Here is a 24,749-nt window from a genome sequence, read left to right on the forward strand (position 1 = left end):
GCAGGGGTCTCAAACTCCGTTCCTGGAGGGCCGCTGTCCTGCATGTTTTCCAAGTCTTCCTGTTGCAACACACCTGATTCAACTTCAGGAACTGAGTTTGAGACCCCTGCTATAGGGAAGTACCCGTTCTGTCTCCATTCAGGTCTTTAAATGTCATATTTTATTGTTTTTGTCTGATTGTAAAGTGTGCTTGGGTGTCTTGAAAGGCGCTTATAAATAAAATGTATTATATTTTCAGATGCGTGTGCTATCTATTCGGATATTGCATCAATTGGGTTGACATGGACTTTTTGGGGTAATTTTTGAGTTTATCCTCATCCTCCTGGGTGTCAAGGTCAGGCAATGTTAATGTCCATATAACTGTTGCCATGTGAAGGCCTTTGAGACTTTTCTGTGATAAAGGGCCGTATGCATAAAATAGACATGACTCATTATGATTGAAATCATTCTTAATGGAAGACCTCTAGTGTGCCATTTACATGACTGACTCACAACTGGTTGAATAAAGATTAAATAAGGTTGTGTGTCGGGCACGAATCGAGGTAATGATGTATTCCCACAAACTAATCTAACGCACAGTGAACTATTTTTCGTTGTCCACTATGGTACTGAAAATCAGTGTAAAAATATCAGAATGAAGAATCAAGATTTGGGGCGGCTCGGTGGTCCAGTAGTTAGCACGTTGACTTCACAGCGCAGAGGTGCAGAGGTTCAATTCCAGCTCCGGCCTCCCTGTGCGGAGTTTGCATGTTCTCCCCGGGCCTGCGTGGGTTTTCTCCGGGTGCTGCGGTTTCCTCCCACATTCCAAAAACATGCATGGCAGGCTGATTGAACACTCCAAATTGCCCCTAAGTGTGAATGTGAGCGCGGATAGTTGTTCGTCTCCGTGTGCCCTGCGATTGGCTGGCAACCGGTTCAGGGTTTCCCCCGCCGACTGCCTGAAGACAGATGGAATCCAACACCCCCAGCGACCCTTGTGAGGATAAAGCGGTTCGGAAAATAGATAAATGGATGAATCAAGATTAATTGTGTGGCCATCACAGAGTTGAAAATGATTGGAGATTGTTTTACAGGGCTACAAGTCCCCCGACAGTCTTTTTGAATTACAATTATTTCAATCAGCAATATATCGAGAACTGCAGATGTATGTGTCCAGGACACCTAATTAATATTTATTTCTTTTGTACTTACAAAGGGCAGGACAAACACAAAATGCAGTAATAAATCAAACAAAAAGCTTTAATTGTTTCAGCACAGATGTCTCCATTGTTGTGAGAAAGTACATACTAAATTTTTCTACATGTAATTTTTAAATAATTGTTGTTGCATCCGTCAATTTGGCACAAAAAAAATCAATTAGGTTTCCTCTACTCTAGCACTGACGGAGTTTGTCTACAATTTAGTAAATCGTAATCTTAAAAACATGAAGGGAATGATTTATATCTTCTCAATATTTTACTGAACACAGCACAAAGACAAGTTAGTCATGTTCAAATTCAACTCCTTTTGTAATTATACAATTGGTTTGGATGTAATATCTGTTCATGCAGAGGTGGCAATTCCAGGTCTAGAAATGAAAAACCCTGCCACAGTCCGGGTTTAGCTAACAGGTGCTTCTACTCACCTGACAGGAGCTTGTATACCTGCCATTTGAGTTGAAGCAAGTGTGGCTAAAGCCACAATGTGGTAAGGTTTTTAATTTCTGGACCCGGATTTGCCACCCATTTGGTCAGAGGTGGATATACAGTATGGGCACAAATACCACTGTGATATCAACTACTTCTCCCAACTAAACATGAATTTAGTTTAAACCAAGGCACTTTCATTAACAACACAAGGAAGTGGAAGTTACAAGTATTTTTTTTGCTATAGTTTTTGTTTGTTCCCCCCCCCCCCACACCCCACTGCTTTCAAACAAATATTGCTGATGAAGCATTGCACATAGTTAGCTAGTTTGCATTGGTGCCATATGGATACTGGTCCCATGTACAAGTTAATATTGCCCAGACCTGTTCATTGGTTATATTTACAATGCTTCATTATTTCACACTTTTCTTAACCCATACAATCTGATTAGAGAGACAAAAATGTTTTCTTCATACTCTTGCAACACTACTAGTGGAGCTTCATTTCAAAATCCTGAAGCAATTGCGTCTTTTCGACATCTCTTCATGTATCAAGGAAGATAAATTTTTCCACACCGTAAAATAAATCTTTATGGGTGGATTATAATGCGGTTTTGGTGACATAATGGAAATCAGGGGTGTCCACGTCCGGTCTTCGAAAGCCCTGATCCGGCCTATTTCAGATGTCTTCCTTTACCAACATGCCTTGGTCAAAAGATCAGGATCACTGTCAGGCTTCTGCAAAGCTTGCTGATGAGCTGATAGTGAGAATAAGGTGTGTTGGAGGAAGGTGACACCTAAAACAGGCCGGATAGGGGCTCTGGAGGACTGGAATCGGGCACCGCTGATGTATATGCATGACCTTGGCGTACAAAAAAAATAAAAATAAAACAGACAAGAGAAGATGGAAAAAAAAGATTGACAACCAGAAAATAACAACCTGTGGAGAGTTTGCTGTAAAAAGGGTGCTGGTTTGATTTTTTTTTTTTTTTTACAGTCTGGATAATAAGATATAAGCCCTGTTCAAAGTATGTAAACTCAATAAAGACTATGAACTATTGCTGTCAGTCTGAAAACTTATCAGACACAAAAAGTCGAATTGAAAAGGGTGTTCATTGGGAGAGTCAGATCTTGCTGTTCTCCAAGTGCGAGTCGATGTGTCTGATGAGGGCATCGTCCGGGTAACCGGTTGGGAAGGTCAGTTGACACAGAGGGCAGCTTCGCACAGCACTCTCGTCAGACTCCATCCATAACTGCAGGCAGAGGAAGACGTGGACTTGAAAAACATTGAGCCCCAAACCCAAATAATAATAAACGAAAGTTGGGTTAAAATTCGGGTATACCAATCCATCCATTTTCTGGTCCACTTATCCTCACAAGGTGTGGTTATAGAGCCTATCCAAGCTGTCGTCGGGCAGTAGACCCTGAACTGGTTGCCAGCCAGTCACAGGGCACACAGAGACGAACAACCATCCGTGCTCACACTCACACCTAGGGACCTACGATCTGCCAGTGGATCCTCAGCTTCCTGACGGGACGGACACAACAGGTGAGACTGGGAGCAACAACATCATCAATACGCACTACCAGCACTGGTGCCCCACAGGGATGTGTCCTCTCGCCACTGCTCTTCACTCTCTCTACACAAACGATTGCACCTCAACAGATCCAGCTGTCAAACTCATAAAGTTCGCAGACGACACCACGGTCATCGGTCTCATCAAAGACGGCGACGAGTCTGCGTACCGCCAACAAGTGGAGCAGCTGGAGCTTTGGTGCGGCCGACACAACCTCGGGCTGAACACGCTCAAAACTGTAGAGATGATCGTGGACTTCAGGAAACATTCTTCTCCTCAGTTGCCCCTCACACTATCCAACTGCCCTGTGTCAACCGTCGAGACCTTCAAGTTCCTGGGAATCACAGTCTCCCAGGACATGAAGTGGGAAGTCAACACCATCTCCATCCTGAAAAGGGCCCGGCAGCGGATGTACTTCCTGAGGCTGCTGAGGAAGCATGGCCTGCCACAGGAGGTGCTACGACAGTTCTACACGGCAGTCATCGAATCAATCCTGTGTTCTTCCATCACGGTTTGGTTTGGGGCCGCCACAAAAAAGGACAAAATCCGACTTCAACGGACAGTTAGGACGGCAGAAAAAATCGTTGGCACCGCCCTACCCACTCTTGAGGACTTGCACACTGCAAGAATCAAGACAAGGGCACGGAAAATCCTCCTGGATCCCCCCGCACCCTGCCCACCACCTTTTTCAGCCACTCCCCTCAGGCAGACGCTACAGATCCATGCGCACCAAATCCAGTAGACACTTAAACAGCTTCTTCCCTCTAGCCATTAACTCCTTAAACAGTCACTGACAGTCACTCTTCTTGCACCACAAAATGGTACTTCAAAACTAGTGGTTACTCTAAAATGGTTCAATGATTTTGTTGTTTACGATGATACTAGTGCAGCGTGTTATACCGGAGACAAATTCCTTGTGTGTTCTACATACTTGGCCAATAAAGATGATTCTGATTCTGATTCTGAATTTAAAGTTCTCCAGTAACCTGCCACACATGTTTTTGGAATGTGTGAGGAAACTGGAATACCCGGAGAACCCACGCAGGCACGGGGGCAACATGCAAACTCCACACAGAGAGACACACTGTGAGTCCAATGCGTTAACCGGTCAACCACCAGACCACCCAACTTGGGTACAAAGATTTCAATTCTAAACTTAATTTGACTTCAACCTGACTCATATTAAAGTTTCTTTAAATGTTTGCATGACGATTGAGGTATTTTCAATTCCTCTCCAAGTTTTTTTGGAGCCCAGCCAAATTTCATGACCATGTTAGCAGGGATGACTATTTTTTATTGGATGGGATATTAACACTGAGTAATGAACACTTTTGTTACTGTATATAACTATGATAAAATGCTAATCGTTGCATTGCCACCACGGTTAACGGTAGTTTTATGATGACATCATTTTTAATAGCTTGGAACAGATTTGATATTTCCGAATTGCTCCAAGGAGATTCTAGTCCAGTGTCTGATGTCTCATTGTCGACCATCCACCGACCTGTGTCAGGACTCTTCCAAATATGCCACCCAAGAACTTGTCTGACTACCTTTCACCTGGCTAAAACTCTACCACAGGTGCTACACTTCCACTTGTACATTAGTCACATCCCATGTCGCACTCACATCCACCAAGCATCTCGCTGGACTCATCACCCCATTATTCCAACATCTGCACTCACAAACTGGTTTATTTAGAAATGGAAAAATCCTCATTAAATGGACTCTTTTAGTTAACACTGGATGGCACCACATGATGCATTAATTGCTGCTCATTCTGCAACCGTTATAACATGGTCATGCTAGAAAGGGGGTTACCCCACCTGCGACCCCTTCTCAAGGTTTCATATTTTTCCCCTGATGGTTTTTATTTTTTTTAACTTTTTCTTTGCCCTCATGGGTGTTAAGATCAGGGGATATCAATAATATTTGTCAACTGTGGGCATGTGAAGCCCTGTGAGATTCTCACGTGTAAGCGCTACATAAATAAATTGGACTTCGACTTGAATTCATGCGACCCTTCATACTGGTTTGTACTCACATTGATAGAGGGCCATGACTGAGCATGCTCAGTGTTCATGTAGGCAGGCAGATGGCGGGAGAGTGTGGTGGGGCCCTCGGGGGCTGAGAATGATGGAATTTGGCCAGCTTTCCTCTGAGACAAGAACAAGGGGTGGTGAAGTGTTTTTTCCCTAAGTGATAAGGGTCCAAGTGTTGGAGGAGGACTGGTGGCTGCTGAAACGTAGGTGCCTACATCCTGTGAAAAGACCACATATATTAATTCTTGCATGCTTTCAAAGCAATAAGGAGCCACCAAGATTCACTTGGAGTGGTAATCACCTCTTCGTCATCTGAGGAGTGCGGGGGTGTCACCAGCGGGGTGGGCTCCAGTCGATCATCCAGGTGACAGAAATGATGTACCTATACATAACAGGCATCAGAGAAGAACATGATAAATGATGGACACCATGATTTGAGTATCGACGACTGCCCTGCGCTTCAATTAAGGCTCTCAGCTACACCTCAGTAGGCAAAGGGAAGCCCAGATCCAGTGCACAATGATGAGGACTGCCGCTCAGACTGCTCCCCCCATTTCTCTCTGATCTGACTCTTCGGTCCCCGCCAGCTCCATGAGCCGATGCGGGTCTGACCAGGCCCACCAGAGGAGTTTGAAGATGGGATTTGGATTGTCCATAAGTATGTGTTTCCCCATACAGGGACCTGGGCTTGGGGAGGGTGGATACTGGATCTCTCATGAGCCGAGGTGGGAGCCTCTGTATCGCTGACGGGTCAGACACCTTGCACAGATACAACAATGAAAAAGTATCATTACGGTTTGTGCAGCACACTTCAGAGATGTTAGGTGCTAATAATTTACCTCTGAGTAACTACGGCGTCCCTGAAACTTTGCTCGAAGATTGCTGCTCGTTGGCTGAAGGGAGTAGGAGGCGGGGCCATTGTGCAGGGTGGGTGGGGAAGAGGGCAACAGTCTCTCAGGGGTGAGGGAAGTACACTGGGGGGATGTGGGAGAGAGACGCTGGGGAGCAGAGGGGGGACGACCAGCTGGAAAGTGGGAAAATATACAGCGTGAATATACCTAAAATTGGTTTATGTGGTGGTAAGAAAAAACACATCAAAGAACAACTACTTGTTCTACCGCCCTCTGCTGGTCATTTTCCATTCTGTTTCAGTTCCGAGTGTTTACGGTGAGAGGAGTTTCGTGTGTCTCACCGAGTGGCAATCATAATCAGCAGGGTAGATTGTTGGGATATTGTTGCTTTTCGCTGCCACAGCAGTTTGTTTAACCTTGTGCTTGTTCCCGTATTATCCTTGTTGTAGTACATTTCATCTTCCGTTTCCCAAGCATTACTCAAGTGTTATTTTCTGTTTTTGATTTTGGCTTTGTCTTGACGTGGCAGTCATGTCGAAATGAAGACTAAGCAGTAAGATACGTGTTCGCACAATGAAGATTGTTGGCTAAACAGTGACGAGTTGATTATAAGTAGCAGAATTTCAGTTCAATTGAGCAGCAGGTGTGTAAATGTAAATATGGAATAAATAACATAACGTAATATAATGAGTCAAGTGATTATTAATAACCCGAAATAAGTATGAGTCAAACTTATTAAGACACTAATTGAAAGCAAAATACTAGTTTTACACAAGTACTTCTACACTCCAAGCATTGCGTGCATCAGCGTGACTCCCTAATTTGCCAACCATTGACGTCATCGGCACAAGTTGAGGCCCAGTTTGCCATGGGTCAAAGGACTTTCTTGGAAACGACACACTCGGAATCGGGGCTTCATTTGGCATCCCCATTTTTGCTCAAGACGCCCCCAAAGCTTCAGTTCATATGGCACATCACAAATAAATAAATAAATAAATATATATATAATATATATAATAATATATATAATAGCGGCTGGATAGCTCAGTTGGTAAGGCGTCGGTTTGGCATACGGGAGACGGTGGTTCGAATCCCGCTTGGAGCAAAAATGAGCACATAACACCATCCGGTGTGGGTCCTTGGGCAAGATCCTTCACGCTAATGCCTACCTCATACAATGATGAGAGACAATAAAAAGAATGACATGCCGGCTCAGACGTCGCCCGGCCAAACAAGGACTGCGTCAGGTGCTGGGGAACCAGAGCACCTTGATAAAAGCTAAGATCATGGCGAGAATGGGCAACCTAGAAACCGATTACAACGGCTATGTGAAGTACCATCTGAAAGTCTCATAGAGTGTGAATGCAGCACTGAGGGCGATCTCTACCGTAACGATCACAGAAACCAATGAGCTGATATACGCTTCAGCATCAGTGATCCTGGAGACTCTGGGCTATAAGAGCAACCATGGAAGCCATGAGATACGTAACCCACCATGGAAAAGACGGTTGGAGGCTAAGATCAAGGCGGCCCGGAAAGATGTGAGTCAATTGACGTGCATTGTGCACATAACCGCAGTGCACAATGGCTGGTGAGAGAGGAACACAGCAACCTCCCTGAACAGAACCCGGTTACCATAACAGTGGCAGACATACAGGAAAGAGTCTCAGATATGAAGAACTGGACAGCATCAGGCCCGGACATGGTCCACACTTACTGGCTAAAGAAACTCACAGCACTCCATGAGCGCCTAGCAGTACAAATGAACCAGCTGCTGAGGGATGGGACTCACCCAGAATGGCTAACCGAAGGGCGAACGATCCTGATCATGAAGGATCCCTCAAAGGGTGCAGCCCCATCCAACTATCGGCCAATAACCTGTCTCTCCACAACATGGAAGCTCATGTCAGGCATCATTGCGGCTAAGATAAGTGGACACATGGATCAATACATGAACGAAGCACAGAAGGGCATTGGAAGAGATACCAGAGGAGCCAAACATCAGCTCCTGGTTGACAGAACAGTCGCACAAGACTGCAGGTCCCGACGTACCAACCTGTGCACAGCTTGGATTGATTACAAGAAAGCCTATGACTCGATGCCACATACATGGATCACTGAATGCTTGGAGTTGTATAAGGTGAACAGGACCCTAAGAGCCTTCGTTGCGAACTCGATGAGGATGTGGAAAACCACACTTGAAGCCATTTGATGGACACTTACCCATCAAATGTGGCATATACCAAGGTGATGCACTCTCCCCACTGCTGTTCTGCATAGGACTGAACCCCCTAAGCCAAGTAATCACCAAGACAGGCTATGGATACCGCCTCAGAAATGGAGCTACAATCAGTCACCTCCTCTACATGGATGACATAAAGCTGTATGCTAAGAGCGAAAGGGACATAGATTCCCTGATCCACACAACCAGGATCTACAGCAGCGACATCGGGATGTCATTCGGGCTTGAGAAATGTAGTCGGATGGTGACTCAGAGAGGAAAGGTAGTCCGCACTGAAGGGGTCTCACTCCCTGAAGGAACAATAGCAGACATTGAGGACAGCTACAAGTACCTTGGTATACCACAAGCCAATGGCAACCTCGAACTGGCAAAAAGGAAAGCGGCTACGGCCAAATACCTCCAGCGAGTGAGGCAAGTCCTAAAAAGCCAGCTCAATGGCAAGAATAAGAGCCGGGCAATAAACAGCTATGCCCTGCCAGTGATCAGATACCCTGCAGGAATAATAAGGTGGCCAAAGGAAGAGATTCAGACCACGGACGTTAAGACCCGAAAGCTCCTAACCATGCATGGAGGGTTCCATCCCAAATCCAGCACCCTGAGACTGTACGCAAGCCGAAAGGAAGGAGGCCGGGGACTAGTGAGTGTGAGAGCCACTGTCCAGGATGAAACATCCAAGCATCATATATATATATATATATATATATATATTATAGTTTAGTTTAGTATCTTCTTCCCGTGGCGTTCCACCCACGGTTTTACTTTATACCTTTTGTTCCTTTTTGTTATTTGTATTTATTCAAGCTTGAATGCTCATTTGGTTCATTCAAATCTGGAAAACTTGCTCTTCTTGAGTTGCGAAACGCTGACTTTACACCCTCCTGACACTTGTAAAAAAAAAAAGAAAAAAAAAAGACTACTTTTTAGAGTTTGTCCCACCATTCCTATATTATTTCCATCCATAATGCAAAATGTTTCCTGTAAAATACTTTGGAAAATCAGCTATACTTTTTGTGCGGTAAGCAGTGGTAGACACCTACTAGGTTCCTGTGGGATCTGACGCAGAAGGTCGCTTTGTTTCGCTGTCAATTTTCGGACTTGACTCAACTCCTCTGTCAGCTCAGTGTAGGCCAATGCAAGGTTAACTCTGAAACACAGCACGACGATGGCCCCGATATTCAGGCACCGCGACGTTGAGGTTCAAAATACACAGCTTACTGTTCATCCCCAGCTTTCTTGATCCATTCTACATCGCAGTGCTCACAGTGTGGAGCCAACTCCTGTTCCAGAGAGATGTGAGCAAGAGGATTTTTGAGTTAGTCATCACTTGAGATACACAATCTCACCTGACATTTGGCAGGGCGAACTCTGGATTTAACATTTTTTTTCTAAAAAAAATAATCCACAATCTGATGGGTGGTGTAGTTCACAGTTTTGGAGCAAACTAATTTCAACTTGACTAAATATTAAAAATCTTGACCCGAGAAGTTTCCTCTTACTTCAACCTTTGATCACTCTTGACTATCTCCACAGATTCTATTCTACAGAGGCAGTTGGTGGCAGTCACTTTTTTGGGGGGGCTTTTCTTCATTCCCTTCCGTTTAATTTATGTCAAACAAGGGTGTGAAGTCAGGCAAGACAAAGACGGGCAGAAACTGAAAGGCAAACCTCTGGTGCAACAGAATGATTTCGAGACACATCCCCTATTCTCAGATCCATACATAAGCCCCATCCGTTTTGGGTCCCAGTGTTTGCCGATGGACTGGGCTAAGATCACATGGATGAATTTTCACCAGTGGAACAATGGGCCGCCAATCAACAACCGCTGCGCGGCATAACCTCAGATGAAGCTAGCACCCAGAACATGGAAAGCAAAGCCCAATCAAAGACATTCAAAAGTTGCAGAATCTACGGTCGTACTTTTCCGATGCGTATGTGGAACTGGGAACCGCGGCTTGGAATTGAAACGGATTTACATGGGACAGGAGATGTGATCCAATCTCTTTTTTTGTCAATGGACGCTACAGCTTCTCGTTTGCTTTCAAAACTTAGCTTGTAGCAGACATGTGCACATTTTGAGCATGACGTCTCTGATCCACTGGTGAAAGGATACTTTGATTCGCTCCTCTTTCACTTATAACTGCTTCAATCAACAAAGCGTCTGCAGCGAAAAGTGGCTAGGATTGCATGACTGTTTTATTTTATTTGTTGTATTATATTATTTTGTCATTATATTCTTATGACTTCAGGATGGTGCCGCAACAATGGCAGCTCCTGTACTTTTTTGTTCTTCTATCTTCCTTTCATAACTTTACTGCTGTAAATTGGGAATTTCTCAATTTTGAGACGAATAAAGTTTTTATTATTCTTATTCTTAAGATTTTTGAACACATGGAACACAGGAAAAAAAAACCCAGACTGAGTACTGTTGAGTATGGTTATATATATTTTTTACTTATACAGTACATCTTCCTGCAAATGTTTAATTCATTTGTAGCATTCACATTCATTCACAGCATTCCATGCTCCTTTTTATTCACATCCCCGCTAAGGTCACACCCCATTGTGTCTCTTAAAAAAACCAACCTGATCAGTTTTAAAAGTGCTAAATGGCCTACCTCTTTGTGTCTGTGTGATTCTTGTAGTTGGACTACTTCCTTCTGCAGTCTCTGAAGTTCAGTTCTCAACTCCTTCTCTCTGTGACACGCCCCCTCAGCCTGATGCAGCGCTCCCTCCAACTCGGCCTCCAGACGCTGCAGCTTGAGGTCCGAGAGCGCATCCAGACTGCGGGAGCTCTGCAGCGTTGGCGAGCGGCCCTCTTTTAACAGCACAAAGACAAAACGCTGAGGATGGAATCTACCTACTTCAATCAGAATTCCAGATTGTCGTTTGTGCTACGGCAAAGGTAAAGGGCCTCTTGAGATTGCTCAAAAAATGGCCTCCAATCCAAACCACATTACCGGCGGTACAATTGGTCCATTTATCGATGCATCAATAAGTCACTGATTCAATAGATTGAAAGACCAGAACAGTTTTTCATCAATGCCGCATGGGACGTTGGGAGCCCATTGAAGTTGCTCCAAACTCACCTCGAGGTACGACCAGGCCTGCGGGCGGTTGGCCTTGATGTGCATCTTTGCTATGGAGTTGAGCATTGAGTTTTTGCAGGGAAGTCTCTCGTTGTCTCAGCGCGGCCTCCAGACTGCAGATTCGCTCCATATGCTGCTCAGCGAGAGTGGTCTAAAATGTTAAATAGGTTGAAATGGTATTTCAACTGATAAGAGCCACAATAAAAGGCAGAGTTTGCATTGTGCGCGTATTTGTTTAACCATCTTGTCAAGATCTCTCTGAACATTGCTTTTCTCGAGGTGAATCTTCTCGTAGGCTTGAATGACATCCTCCAACTCCTCCTCCCTGTCTTTGCTCTTCTGGAGCTGAGGGCGACAGACAGAAAGCAAGAGAAAGAGATTTGAGCGCTTAAAAAAAAAACAGGGGGGGGGGGTTGTCAAAATAAGATACCGGTATACTTTATTTGTCCCACACTGGGGAAATTTACAGTCTACAGCAGAAAGATTGTGGGTAGAAAGAAGAAATAATAATACCGTTTAATTAAGTGCAATATAAATACAAAGATGGATATGGTCGCAGTGCTATTTACAATTGTTTTTCACATCATTTAATTATATATTTTTTAAATTCAGCAGCCTGACAGCAATTGGTAGGAACGAGCGGCGGGGTCTCTCCTTCTTGCAGCACGTGTGTAACAGTCTCTGGCTGAAGGAGCTACTTAGTGCTGTCAGGGCGGGCTGGAGGGGGTGGGAGGGACTGTCCATCATAGCTTTTAGCTTATAAATAAAATGAAATAGGATCCACACGGAGGAGGGTGTTTTTTTTCAAGTACTCAGTCATAATCCCGATAACAAGTGTACTCTTAAATGCCATCGGAATGATTTATTTTTGGAATACATTTTTGCCAAAGTATTCATGAGCTGTTTAGGAAAAAGTAAAGTAGACCAATTCAAATGAAGAGATTATATTTAAAACATTTTCCAACTCATCATTTTTTTTCTTTTAAGGGACAAGGAATATTTTCACATTGTATTGTGTGTGACAAGAATGTAGAAGGCAATCACAGATTTCATCACTCTGAACATTACCAAAGGCAGTGTGGCCCTTCAGAACATTACAAAACTTGATTTTTTTTTCAACCTCTTGGAAGGTTTTAACTCGAAGTGGGAATTTCCTAGATGCAAATATTTGAAGTGGGCGTAAGTCGCATAGGTGGAAGTTGCACAAGTTGCCTCAAGTTGTAAACGTGACGTCTCAAGCAAGTCCTAAGTCATTGTGGAAACAAATCAAGCAAGTCGAGTTGAGTCGCCAACAAATTTCAGGGAAGTCACGTCATCACTTGGTTCAAACTGGTCATAAGTCAAGTCAAAAAATCTTGCTCCGTCATAACATTTGGTGGAGTGATGAAAAAAAAAAGTCACTGTGATCATACTACAATAAACATCAAATGAACATTGATACCTCAAAAAATGATACAAGAAACAACTTATGAAATGAATGTCAACACTTAACGGAAGGCTTCATTAATTTTACATGTGGCCTGGTTGGTAGTGATTTATTCGCTCAAAAATGAAACTATATGTTGATATCACTTTTATGGGAACATTTTCAAAATACGGTTACATCCATACAATCGAACAACGAGCAGGACACAAAGAAAAACAATGCCATAATGTATTGCATAAATATACAAAGGGGCGATCAGAAACAGCAATCCAGGTGCACATCGGCACGTTATTCCACAATTCTTACAAAGTGTATTTATGCACGTTTTATTGGCGAAGAGAAATCATTTAGAAGTTCGAGAGACGCCACGCAAGTGACATTAAAAACCAAAGCCGTGCTGAGTATTTTTAACAAGCCAGAGGCAGGCTGACCTGCACAAGGGTGAATCAGCCTCGAACCTTTGCAACACCCTCAAAGCGCTAGCTTGTGGGGTGTTATGCCCATAATGCGAGCAGAGCCACACAAGTAAATTACACAGCTGAGATACCCAACCAAAGAAGCACTCTGCTCATCGTAAGGTAGTAAGACGTGTTAATTCTAGCATTGTCCATGCGTGGCAAATAAGCACCATGTCTGCTGTACTTCCTGGTCTACTTGTTCTCCAAAATGTATTTTGTGACGTCAAGAAAACCATCCGGCACTGCATCGTTCACTTTAAAAGTAGAGTCTCACTCGGTAGACTTATTTTATGACATTGGCTGAAAACCATATGGCTTCTATCCATTCGACGAAGCTGTGCGGGTATATCATTGTGCAGTCTATTCCAAAGTTGACACATGTGAATTTTATCTAGTAATGTGTTTAATGAACTTGGCGGCCAACCATATTATTTTTTAAATATTTTTTAAAAAATAATATAATAACTGTCAGGGTCACTTCTCTCTGTCACTTCTGTCAGTGAATTTCACCGGTCTGTCAGTCTATCCATTGTCAGTCCCCACCCCGCCTACCACCAAAAAAACAAAAACAAAACATGACATAGTCCAACAGATGAAAAATTGAATACGTTTAAAACGATGAATGGAGTGCGCAGTCTATCAGTGTCTATACATCATGCGGTTTGTGACCAAAGAGTTTTATACACACACATACACTCACATACATTTAACATACACTTCTTTGCGGGACAGTGGGGACAGGCTGGTTGCTGCCTCCAGCTCTTTTAATTTCTAAAATGCAAAAAAAGTTGTTGTTTAAAGTTTAAAATGATTTGCCTCAACCAGAATCCCACTCCGCATTGTAGCCAAGGGTAAAATCCAATCCAAGTCGCTTGTACTCCTACTCCTGTCACTCAATGCTAGTCGTCATCTTCTACTTGTCCTCCATCTTCTAACTTCTTGGTTCATTGGTGGATTACAGCACTTTGGTGTATATCGTCATCTGCTCTTCAGGATGCGCAAAGGGTTTCCATATATAGTCAATAGAAGCAACCCTGCTTGTATTGAGCTCCGCGAACAAACACATGAGACAGGCAGGGTGTGTTTCCGTGAGTCGTAAGCAAAACAGGCAGCCGTCAACGTCTGGACTGCTCACTAATCAATCACAGTGTAAAGAGAAACTTGAAAAGGAAGAACTGAGTGTGAAGTGATCCAATGCAAAGGGGTCCTTATGATGAAGCACAACACTGTCACTTGCTCATCTGCATTCAGATTTTTAAAAATATTACTGAAATGCTGACATCATCATTTCTCTTTTAGATTTAACACATGTAGAGCAACGCAAAAAACACAGTGGGGAAATGAGGGTAATGGGAAGAATTTTGTATCAACTACCCCCGGTGAAACATTCTCAGTGTAATTCAGATTGAATTTCAAATCGTATTTGTTGGCAGTCATAACATTGTAAGCCAACTGTACCTCTTGGGTGAGAGAATTGATCCTGTGCTGCAGGTTGGATGTCTCCGATTGGACAATGTTGTTATCCTTAATGATGGGTTGACAGGAAAAGTACACTCTCTCCTCTCCAAATGTATTGATCATCGGAAACTATATGCAATTAGAGCATATTGAAAGAGGGAAGACAAAACAAGAAGATTGAATGAATTGGCATAAAGGTAATACATTCAATATATCAGTGTGTTTCCGTGTACAGTATGTGAACAGTGGTACCCTTACAAAATTAATTGGTTCTGGAAGAAATTTCGGAACTAGAAATTTTTGTAAGTAGGGACGCATTTTCCATGTAAATGCCCTAATCCGTTCCAAGACCCCCCAGCTCCCCTCCTTCCAAAAAATTCAGAGAGACATAAATGTTTTCTAAAGCATAAAAATGCATCAAAATATGTAACAAATACATGTTCCAATTAGATTGTTGCACAATAAATGAGAGTTGTGCATAATGTAAAAAAAAACAAAGAATAAAAATGGTCATTTAACTTTTAATTGCGTCCCCATCATTTTTTTTTTTTTTTGCTCTCTTTAGTCCATGTTCTTGCTCAGAAGTGTTTTTTTCTGGGTTTTGGAAAGAACTGATCCGACGACGTTTGCTTTTTCTGCCTTTAACAATCCTTTGAAAATGTCTCAGGCAAACATCAGCATAGTGAGCGATCGCCCGACTGGTGAATGCTTTTTCTGGGTGATTCACATTTACGTAAAACTATTGGAACACCACATGGCCCGAGGGGTGAATAACGAGGACGCAGCATAGACACGTATCAATCTATTTATCTATCTACACAATTGGACATATACGGTAGAGGTTCCTCTCAGCCAATGGGATGCTAGGATGATGCTCAGTAATATTTTTTACGTAATATTATTACGAAAATAATATTCTTGTTACGAAATTCCTTTCTTAACAAGAGACACTATTTTCCTCTTGAGGCGTTTCGTAGCTTGAAAATGTCATATAAAGAGATGTTCATAGGTAGAGGTACCACTGTATTAAGTTCTACACCTTGACTTCGTAGTGTTTGAGTTTTCTCTTGATGCTGCTGTTCTCCCTCTCCAAACTGGCAAGACGGATCTTAATGTCATGATATGCGGCGGCCACGGCCAATCCCGACGCTGGGTACATATCATCTTGGAGATGATCCGCTGACCAGCTAATCGCTGACATGTCTAAATCATCTCGCAGCCCTTCGCCACCTCCCAAAAGCCCGAGCTCTGCTGTGCCAAATACCTCCATCAACAATTATCTGTAAGAGAAGGAAATAAAAACACACACACAGTTTCACTCATAGTAACACAACTGGGAAGAAGCCATGTAGCTGTATCTTTGTATTCTTCACCGCACAGTGGAGCCTCAATGTATAGGCAGGCAATAAAGTCAGTCTTTTGATGTTCAACCCTTTCAGGGACAGCGGTCACGACAGTGGACAGCTTATCATATTATCAGGTTACAGGATGCATGAAATGGTTCACCCGCCTTAGTTTAAAAACAAAACCAGGATATACGGTTAAGGCCAAAATTACTCATACCCCAGTGAATTGTTAAGTGAAAAGTGAATTTTCATTTTGTGGCTATTAAGCTAAAAATCTATTCGAAAGATGCAGTTACATTTTAAACGGGTGTGTGCTGGTTCACCTGCCTGGCTTCCATGAAGGTAACATGTTTTCAGTTCCCGCTCAGCACCCCATTTTTCATCTTCAGTCTGTATATATTAAGTTTTCAATTGGAGGTAATTAGTCCTTTCAGGGGCAGCGGTTACTATAGTGGACAGCTTATCATGTTATCAGGTTACAGGGTGCACGAAGAATTAAGAGGATTTTGAAGGAGTATTTTATTTCAACTTTAACGTTTATAGTCTATTATATAAATGTATAAAAATTATAATTTTGAAATGTATGGTTTGAAAATCACTTGAATAAAATGTATATAAATACTGTTATTGTATATCTAGGGCATGATAAAGGTTATTGATTTGACTAGAAAGAATTGAATTTAAATTGTGTTTTGTTATGCAATCCACTTAACTGCTGGCAAAAAAATTTTGAACAACACAAACTGAGGTTTTGAGCCAGATCAAAACCAACATCACATTGCATCATCTAATCCGATCTGAGAATCAGTTTTTGGTTTTGAACCACTTATTTTTAAGAATGGATCGATTCCATTCTTCAATAACTTTCAAAAGGGGGGGGGGGGCTGATGGTCCAGTGGTTGATGTGTTGACCTCACAGTGCGGAGGTCGTGCGTTCGATCCTGGTTCCTGCCTTCATGTGTGGAGCTTGCATGTTCTCTCCGTGCCTGCGTGGGTTTTCTCCGAGTACTCCAGTTTCCTCCCACATTCCAAAAACATGCATGGCAGGTTAATGGGACACTCTAAATTGTCCTTTGGTGTGATTGTGAGTGCAAATGGTTGTTCATCTATGTGTGCCCTGCGATTAGCTGGCAATCGGTTCAGGGTGTCTCCCGCCTAATGCCCGAAGACAGCTGGGAGAGGCTCCAGCAGCCCCCGCAACCCGAGTAAGGAAAAAGCAGATCAGAAAATAAATGGATGGATGAAATAATTTTCAGATTAGACTTTGAACAACTATATCCACTTTTCCAAAAGATACCCATTCAACAGCACGTGTGTGCGTACACACTGCCGAAAACAACAATAGCCATTGAGCGAAAGAGGTCAAACTACGCTTGTGGCTTGTGCAGAACTCCCACTCCCGCAGCCCACACTGTCTTTCTCTCACATATCCACTTCCAGCCCACACACTGCAAACGTGCATTGCCTCCTTCCTTCCTTTTTAAATTTCCTGCTCCACTTTCAGTCAGCATTATTGCACTACACATACTTGATGCATGCCAAGGGCAGATTAGAACATGACCATATGTTTTTCGCACATGTTTTTTTTTTCATTTATTAATGGGGCGACATATTATATTGCACATAATAATCCCCTTCAGTCTTGCACAAAAATCCAGGATTCCAGGGTGAAGTCCATTCCCTGCTTGTGTGGGTTTTATTCAGGTACTCTCCTCCCCTCCCCTCCCACATTCCCAAAACATGCATGTTAGGTTCAATGAAGATTCTAAATTGCCAACTTGTGACCCCGATGAGGACAAGCTGTACACAAAATGAATGGATGGGAGAATAATTAAAACTTAATCCGTATGACCTCATTTAGTTACCGGGGAAGAGTGAACGTTTTAGGCTCAGCTCTCAGTGTGATGCAGTGCAGTTCTGCAGCAATCTCTAAAGACAGTATTAAATATGGTGTTAAATTAATGCTTAATGACAGTGTCAATTAAAGCTTTGCATTTGTTTATTTGCCCAGTGCTTTTGGCTCTGACTAGGGTCACTCAGGGCAAATAAGAACCCCATAGGATGAACATTTTTTTAAAAAGGCTTTTCCCCTTGCCGAGACATGGGTCACCGGGCCTCGAGATTGGGGCTCGATGGCAATCGCCTGGTGGCTTACGCTGCACCCATGGCTTACCCTGAAGTGGTAATGTGGATCCTCAATTTCAGGGGCTCACCGCCTGTGGTCAGGGCTAAAGGAATCAGGTGCATAGTGAACAGGGTGGCAGTCGAAGATCGGCACCATGGCCGTCCTATCACCGGGTACAGAATTAACCTGACATGCATGTTTTTGGAATGTGGGAGGAAACTGGAGTACCTGGAGAAAGCCCACCGTGGCATGTGGACAACGATATGTAAGTAATACAAAATAAATCTAATCAGATCCACCACGGTCATCGGTCTAATCAAAGACGGCGATGAGTCCTCGTACCGCCAACAAGTGGAGCAGCTGGAGCTCTGGTGCAGCCGACACAACCTCGGGCTGAACACGCTCAAGACTGTAGAGATGATCGTGGACTTCAGGAGACATCCTTCTCCACAGTTGCCCCTCACACTATCCAACTGCCCTGTGTCAACCGTCGAGACATTCAAGTTCCTGGGAATCACAGTCTCCCAGGACATGAAGTGGGAAGTCAACACCATCTCCATCCTGAAAAGGCCCAGCAGAGGATGTACTTGCTGAGGAAGCATGGCCTGCCACAGGAGGCGCTATGACAGTTCTACACGGCAGTCATCGAATCAATCCTGTGTTCTTCCATCACGGTTTGGTTTTGGGCCGTCACAGAAGAGGACAAAATCCGACTTCAACGGACAGTTGGGACGGCGGAAAAAAAATCATTGGCACGGCCCTACCCACTCTTGAGGACTTGCACACTGCAAGAATGAAGACAAGGGCACGGAAAATCCTCCTGGATCCCCCGCACCCTGCCCACCACCTTTTCCAGCTACTCCCCTCAGACAGGCGCTACAGATCCATGCGCACCAAATCCAGTAGACACTTAAATAGCTTCTTCCCTCTAGCCATTAACTCCCTAAACAGTCACTGACGTAGTCACTCTTCTTGTACTACAAATACTGCTACTGGTCACTCTAAAACGGTTCAATGATTTTCTGCACCAACTGTACAAACTGTCATCGTATTGTATTCTACCACTGATCACTTTAGCTCTGGTTGAAAATTTGCACATTGTCTCACAGTTGTCACTGGGTGGTACCACCGCACTACGGTTCACTTACATTACGAAATGTCCTTGCATACCTATTTGTCATGTCGTTGTTTACGATAGTACTAATGCAGCGTGTTATACCGGAGACAAATTCCTTGTGTGTTCTACATACTTGGCCAATAAAGATGATTCTGATTCTGATCCACTCTCTCTGCATTTATCAATGTTTCTTCTAAAGCAATAATCTTGAAGACTTTTTTTAAAATTTAGTCATCTCTTATATTTTGAAAATTTGACGAATAAATGGATAACTGATAGACCATGGTCAAGTTTGTGATGACGTAAATGCGAATGGGCTTGTCAGTGACTTGACGCCAGATTAAATTGTGTATGGTGTTCACGGTTTCTGCATTAAAACCTTAATTTTACGTAGCATTTGTTTAGTTTTGAGGTGTGAAAAAGGTTTGGAAGAAACCTTTGTCGGTTTGTTGATCTTCAATGCTTGCTATTCTAACTTTAATTACATTTTTGTGGTTTCACTGTCATAACGTTCCTCCGAGAGAATATGAAACTCAAAAGTGACCCTCGACAAGTTTGACACCCCTGATTTAATGGATGCCAGACAGATCGAGACACAGCCATGCAGCCTTTTTCTGCTAGATTGCTGAAGGTTTAAGACAGGGGTGTCAAACTCATTTTTGTTGCGGACCACATTGATGTGACCCTTTTCCTTGGAGGGCTGTTATGGATGTAAAAGCATTTAAAGACGTCAAGAATAATGGGTGATTCAACGATTGTTTAAGTTACTGTAATGACAGGTTTGGTAACAAAAAAAATGTTTACAATATCTCTCTTATATATTACATTGGAGAAGTTGAAATTTTGGTGCAGATTTTCGCAATCATGGTGGAGTTGACATGTTCAATTGGCTTTCGCGGGCCACATAAAATGATATGGCGAGCCAGATCTGGCCCCCGTGCCTTGAGTTTGACACCTGTGGTTTAAGCCATCCCAAATGCTTCCTCTGCAACTGCCTAGCCCATGTGACTGTGTGTGACTCTACGGTCTTCACCGGCTCCAAGTCGATATTTGTGTGCCAGAGCGCAGATAGACAAGACGATGGGAGAAAAGATCCCCCGTGACGTGGTTCGATAATGCGGAGTGCAACGGTGACCGTGCAGCTGGTCATTTTCTGTCTTGTGACTTGTTGTAACTGTCATATGCTTATTCATGTGCTAGGGTCTTTTTTTATCTTGGACTTAAATTATCCTCGGAAGAGGATAGTTCGAGCGTGTTTTTTTTTTCCCTCTGCCTACCCAGCGTTTTTCCTTTCTGAATTCTGATTGTAATTTCCCCATTGCGGGACAAATAAAGGATATCTTAAATCTTAAATCTTAAATCACAGCAACAGAACAGCCTAGCTCAAGTCACCGATCTAATTATTTCTACCAAATAGGCCTAAGCTAACACTGTTAAGAGCTGCACCATCGAACAACGCTGTGTCTGCTTATTTTTGTCCAAGTCTTGACAGCTTTTGTATTTTCTTTCATTTGTCTGTCCTTCTTACACTACCGTAATGAAAATTCAAATATGTCTCTATGGGAGAAAATAAAACTGGGTCACTTGTCTGAAACAATATCATGTGAATCCAGCCCTTGATACATTTAATAAGATGAGCTCATTCAATTGGAAAAAGATCTCCTTCCTGATAAAATGAGAGTGCCATTTACTTCTCTCTACAGACTGTACACAAACCGATTTGTAGTCAGGACTGAGATTGCGACACACTGCAAAAATAACACGACTGACAAAGGTATGATTGCCTGATAATTACTCAAACAACAGAAGCCATTAGCAGGGGCAATTGTATTTCTGAACAGCACTGGCTCATGATTATTTTGTTCATAATGAAATTGCATTTTCACCCAGGGTGGAAGTATATGCAAGATTTTTATGAATTATTCAGGTTAGATGTGGCGCTATTAATCAGTGATGTGGAAGCTTGCGTTAGGCTTTTTTCCCCACCTCTGTCTGGCCAGACCAAAATTTCATCACTCAAAGAAATTTAGCACAGCCATGGTTTTTTTTTATGTCTTTCATGCGTGGATTTGTGGCCATGCACTCTTTTTTCCCCATCACCCTCATTCTTGTCCTCCCACACCTGTAAAACCAAAAAACATTTAAAACATCCGTCCTTTGATATTCTCCAAACACAACACAGAGCCAAAAAATAAAACACCCACAAGAAAGCCAAGCGCTGTGTTATTCTTCAATAATCTTGGATGTCATCCAACTTGTGTAACCTACAGAAGATGGAGTAAACCACCCACCTCAAGTTTGGTGGTTTTATTTGTGAGCAGGGCAGAGATGTTGGATTTGAAAATAAAAGTCTCCATTTATCATTGCTAATTATTTAGTGAGACAAATCAAATAGAATCTTAGGTCTCTTGTCAATAACAAGACACAGCAGCTGATATTTTTTGGGGTACAATGAAACTGATTAAAATTGAACCTCAGATTCAGGAGAAGCAGTTTGGTTTTCATTCTGCGCATTGAACAATGGACCAGTTCTACACCCTCAAAAAGGTCCTCGAGGATGCACAGGTGTTCGCCCAAGCAGTCTACATATGCTTCTGGACTTGGAGAAGAGGCCCGTCCCTCAAGGATTCAGTCGTGTGAAGGGTGCTCCAGGAGTATGGTTACCGGAATCCCTAATACAGGCTGTTCGGTCCCTGTCAGACTTTGGTCTGAATTACCAGCAGTTAATCAGATCCTGTGCACTGACATGGGTGAGCTGCCGCCAATTCATGCTGACTTTGGGTGAGACGAAGGGTATGCCCCAATCGGTCAGGAGTAAATCACAGGGCACAGAAAAATGGTGAGTCGCACTCATTGTCAATTAACAGTCTTTTTTGGAACTGCCATATACGAGTGCCTGGCTAAAATCCACAGCACTTCACTCCACGCAGAAAGGGTTGAGCCAGGATTTGAATGATGAAATACTCAGTTTCAGTTTGTGACCCCGATGAGGACAGTTGTATCAATTTCTGGCAAATAAAAATACAAGCCTGCTAAGTACAAAATTCTTAACCTTCTGTATTACTGCTATTTCGAGGGCCATTTTTAGCTCAGCAACACTATGGGCTTCATATTCATAGACAGCATTAACACCGGCATATCTTCATTCTCAAGCCTCAATACGCTTCTTTGGCAATTTGGTTCATCTTCGGACTCACCCCCACTCATCCATTCTGAATATGCTTATATTTAAATTTTATAATTTATATTTACTTCTATACTTTTTGTTCTTCTAGTTCTCCCTTTCATAATTTTTGCTGATGTAAATTGGGAATTTATCCATTGTGAGACAAATAAAGGTTTGCTTATCTTATTTCTGTGATCTGCTGTGCGTCCAGCATAGCAAGGGTGAGGATAAACGGATTAGAAAATTGATGGATGGATTATTCTTATTATTCATTCATTCTTTTGTAATTTCCCCATTGCGGGACAAATAAAGGATATCTTAATTCATTAATTTTACGAACTGCTTTATCATCATAAGGGTCGCGGGGGCTGCTGCAGCCTATCCCAGCCGTCTTGGCGGGGGATACCCTGAACCGGTTGCCAACCAATCGCAGGCCACACAGACACGAACAACCATCCGCGTTCACATTCACACCTGGGGACAATTTAGAGGATTCAATCAGCCTGCCATGCATGTTTTTTTTAATGTGGGAGGAAACCGTAGTACCCGGAGGAAACCCATGCAGGCCCGGGGAGAACATGCGGGCATTGAAACCACGATCTCTGCACTGTGAGGTCGACGTGCTAACCCCTGGCTAACCACCGCCAGGCCGCCGATTATAACAATAATAATAATAATAATTATTATAATTATCATTATTATTTATATAGCACTGTCACAACAGCTGCAGCTTGTTACAGCTGCAGCTGTTGTGAAAGCGCAATCTAAAGAAAGATGTATTATTATTCGTAGTAGTAGTAGTATTATAATTACCTATTTTGAAATAATTCCATGGGCCGTGGCACAGGTCTAAAGGGCGGAGTGGGGAGCACAGAGGGCACACACAGACACGTAAGATCAGGTCGGAATGCCGTCTCCAAGTGCCAACTTCACAGATCAGTGATCTCAACTATTGCAAACATTACATCATCTGCCCGTGGAAGTCAACGTTAGATGCATATACTGTAATCACGTATAGTAGGATGCAGTTCAACCTGTCAGAAATAGACAGAGCAGGTTGCAATGGCCCTTTAGATCTGCACCTGGGACTTGATAACCAAATCTCTCTCATGACCTCCTGTTGTTACCTGTTGGGCTCGCCTTTTTCTATGCATATTTATTATTTTTTCTTTTTGACACTTGACTTTTATATGCACATGCAGGGCAATGTGATTTCAAAATTGATACTGACTGTACATTCACAGCATGCCAATTGCTTGTTGAAGGTTGTTTTGGATTAAAGGTGATCAGGCTTGAAAACTTCCACTTCAATCATAAATTCCAAGATTCAACTGTAATGCTGTTCTAGCTAAAGTAACACATCCATTCGCATTTACATACAATTTGGATTTTGAGATACATTAATTTCAAGCTACAATACGATTGCACTTCGTCCAAAACAAAACAAAACAAAAACAATTGTCCTTCTTCGTGTTAGGCTTGAAGAATCTTTTTAAATAGAAGCTTCATTTGAACTTTATTATTTGCGCAGTTCTTCCAATGTGCTATAATGGTTATTCTAGATTTCAGTGTATTTCACATGTGTGGTGTTAAGATTTAAGAGGGGAAAACAACTAACAAATTGAATATTTGAAGCATGTGCTCTCATGCATCAAGTAGAGGCGAGTTTGTTGCAGTCCTTGCAAAAACATCACCAGATTCTGAGTTGCCTCGCATTTGGTCAGATGGCCGACAACACGTGAACGCAACACGACCGACTGAGTCAGGGTTGTAAATGAATAACGAACAACATCATCACAATTATTATCGTTGTAATCCAAGTTTCTCATTTAATCCGTCGATGGTTTCTAAATATCCCAATTTTTGCTTTGCTTTTTTTTCTTCCCCCCTCGATGCTACTTGTCTCGCCTCCGACAGAGCTGGATTTCACGCCATGGACCGCTGCGCAACAAAATTCTCTCAACCATGCCCACTTCATCACAGCGGTGTTTCGATTGATACATCCATTAAATTATGAATGTGGACACAGACACTTGTGAAAATTCGAGCAAGGACGTACACGCATTCGAGCTTGTTTACTTACGTATGGTGCCAAAAGCAATGGAGGTGGTGGCGCTGATTGTGCTGAGGAAGGGTCGACATGACTTGAATGTGACATCAGCAGTGGATGCTGAGGCGAGTGAACCTCCCCCTCCCTACTCTAACCCAAATGGGAAGGGGGAGGGACTTG

General features: G+C 42.9%; 1 protein-coding gene across 1 annotated transcript; it reads right to left on the reverse strand.

Moving 5' to 3' along the window:
• Positions 1–1,221: 1,221 nt before the first annotated feature.
• LOC127590191 (TANK-binding kinase 1-binding protein 1-like) lies at positions 1,222–24,749 on the reverse strand. The gene is made up of 13 exons (XM_052049658.1): positions 24,603–24,749; positions 15,805–16,045; positions 14,766–14,894; positions 11,664–11,768; positions 11,424–11,574; positions 10,953–11,152; positions 9,553–9,614; positions 9,375–9,481; positions 6,084–6,268; positions 5,728–6,003; positions 5,546–5,626; positions 5,247–5,462; positions 1,222–2,878 (listed from the first exon to the last, which is right to left on the reverse strand). The coding sequence occupies exons 2-13, from the start codon at positions 16,033–16,035 to the stop codon at positions 2,750–2,752; spliced, it is 1,872 nt and encodes a 623-aa protein (XP_051905618.1). The 5' UTR covers positions 16,036–16,045; positions 24,603–24,749; the 3' UTR covers positions 1,222–2,749.

This window comes from Hippocampus zosterae, chromosome 17 (assembly GCF_025434085.1).
Source record: "Hippocampus zosterae strain Florida chromosome 17, ASM2543408v3, whole genome shotgun sequence".
Classification (NCBI taxonomy): Eukaryota; Metazoa; Chordata; class Actinopteri; order Syngnathiformes; family Syngnathidae; genus Hippocampus; species Hippocampus zosterae.

Excerpts from the sequence above, each read along its gene's own strand:
- LOC127590191 (XM_052049658.1), bottom strand. The coding sequence starts at position 16,035 with ATGGAGGTATTTGGCACAGCAGAGCTCGGGCTTTTGGGAGGTGGCGAA. Across the intron at positions 9,482-9,552 it reads AAGAAAGCTGGGGATGAACA|AGTTAACCTTGCATTGGCCT; the intron begins GTAAGCTGTGTA and ends GCTGTGTTTCAG. Across the intron at positions 2,879-5,246 it reads AGTCATGGCCCTCTATCAAT|TTATGGATGGAGTCTGACGA; the intron begins GTGAGTACAAAC and ends CTCTGCCTGCAG.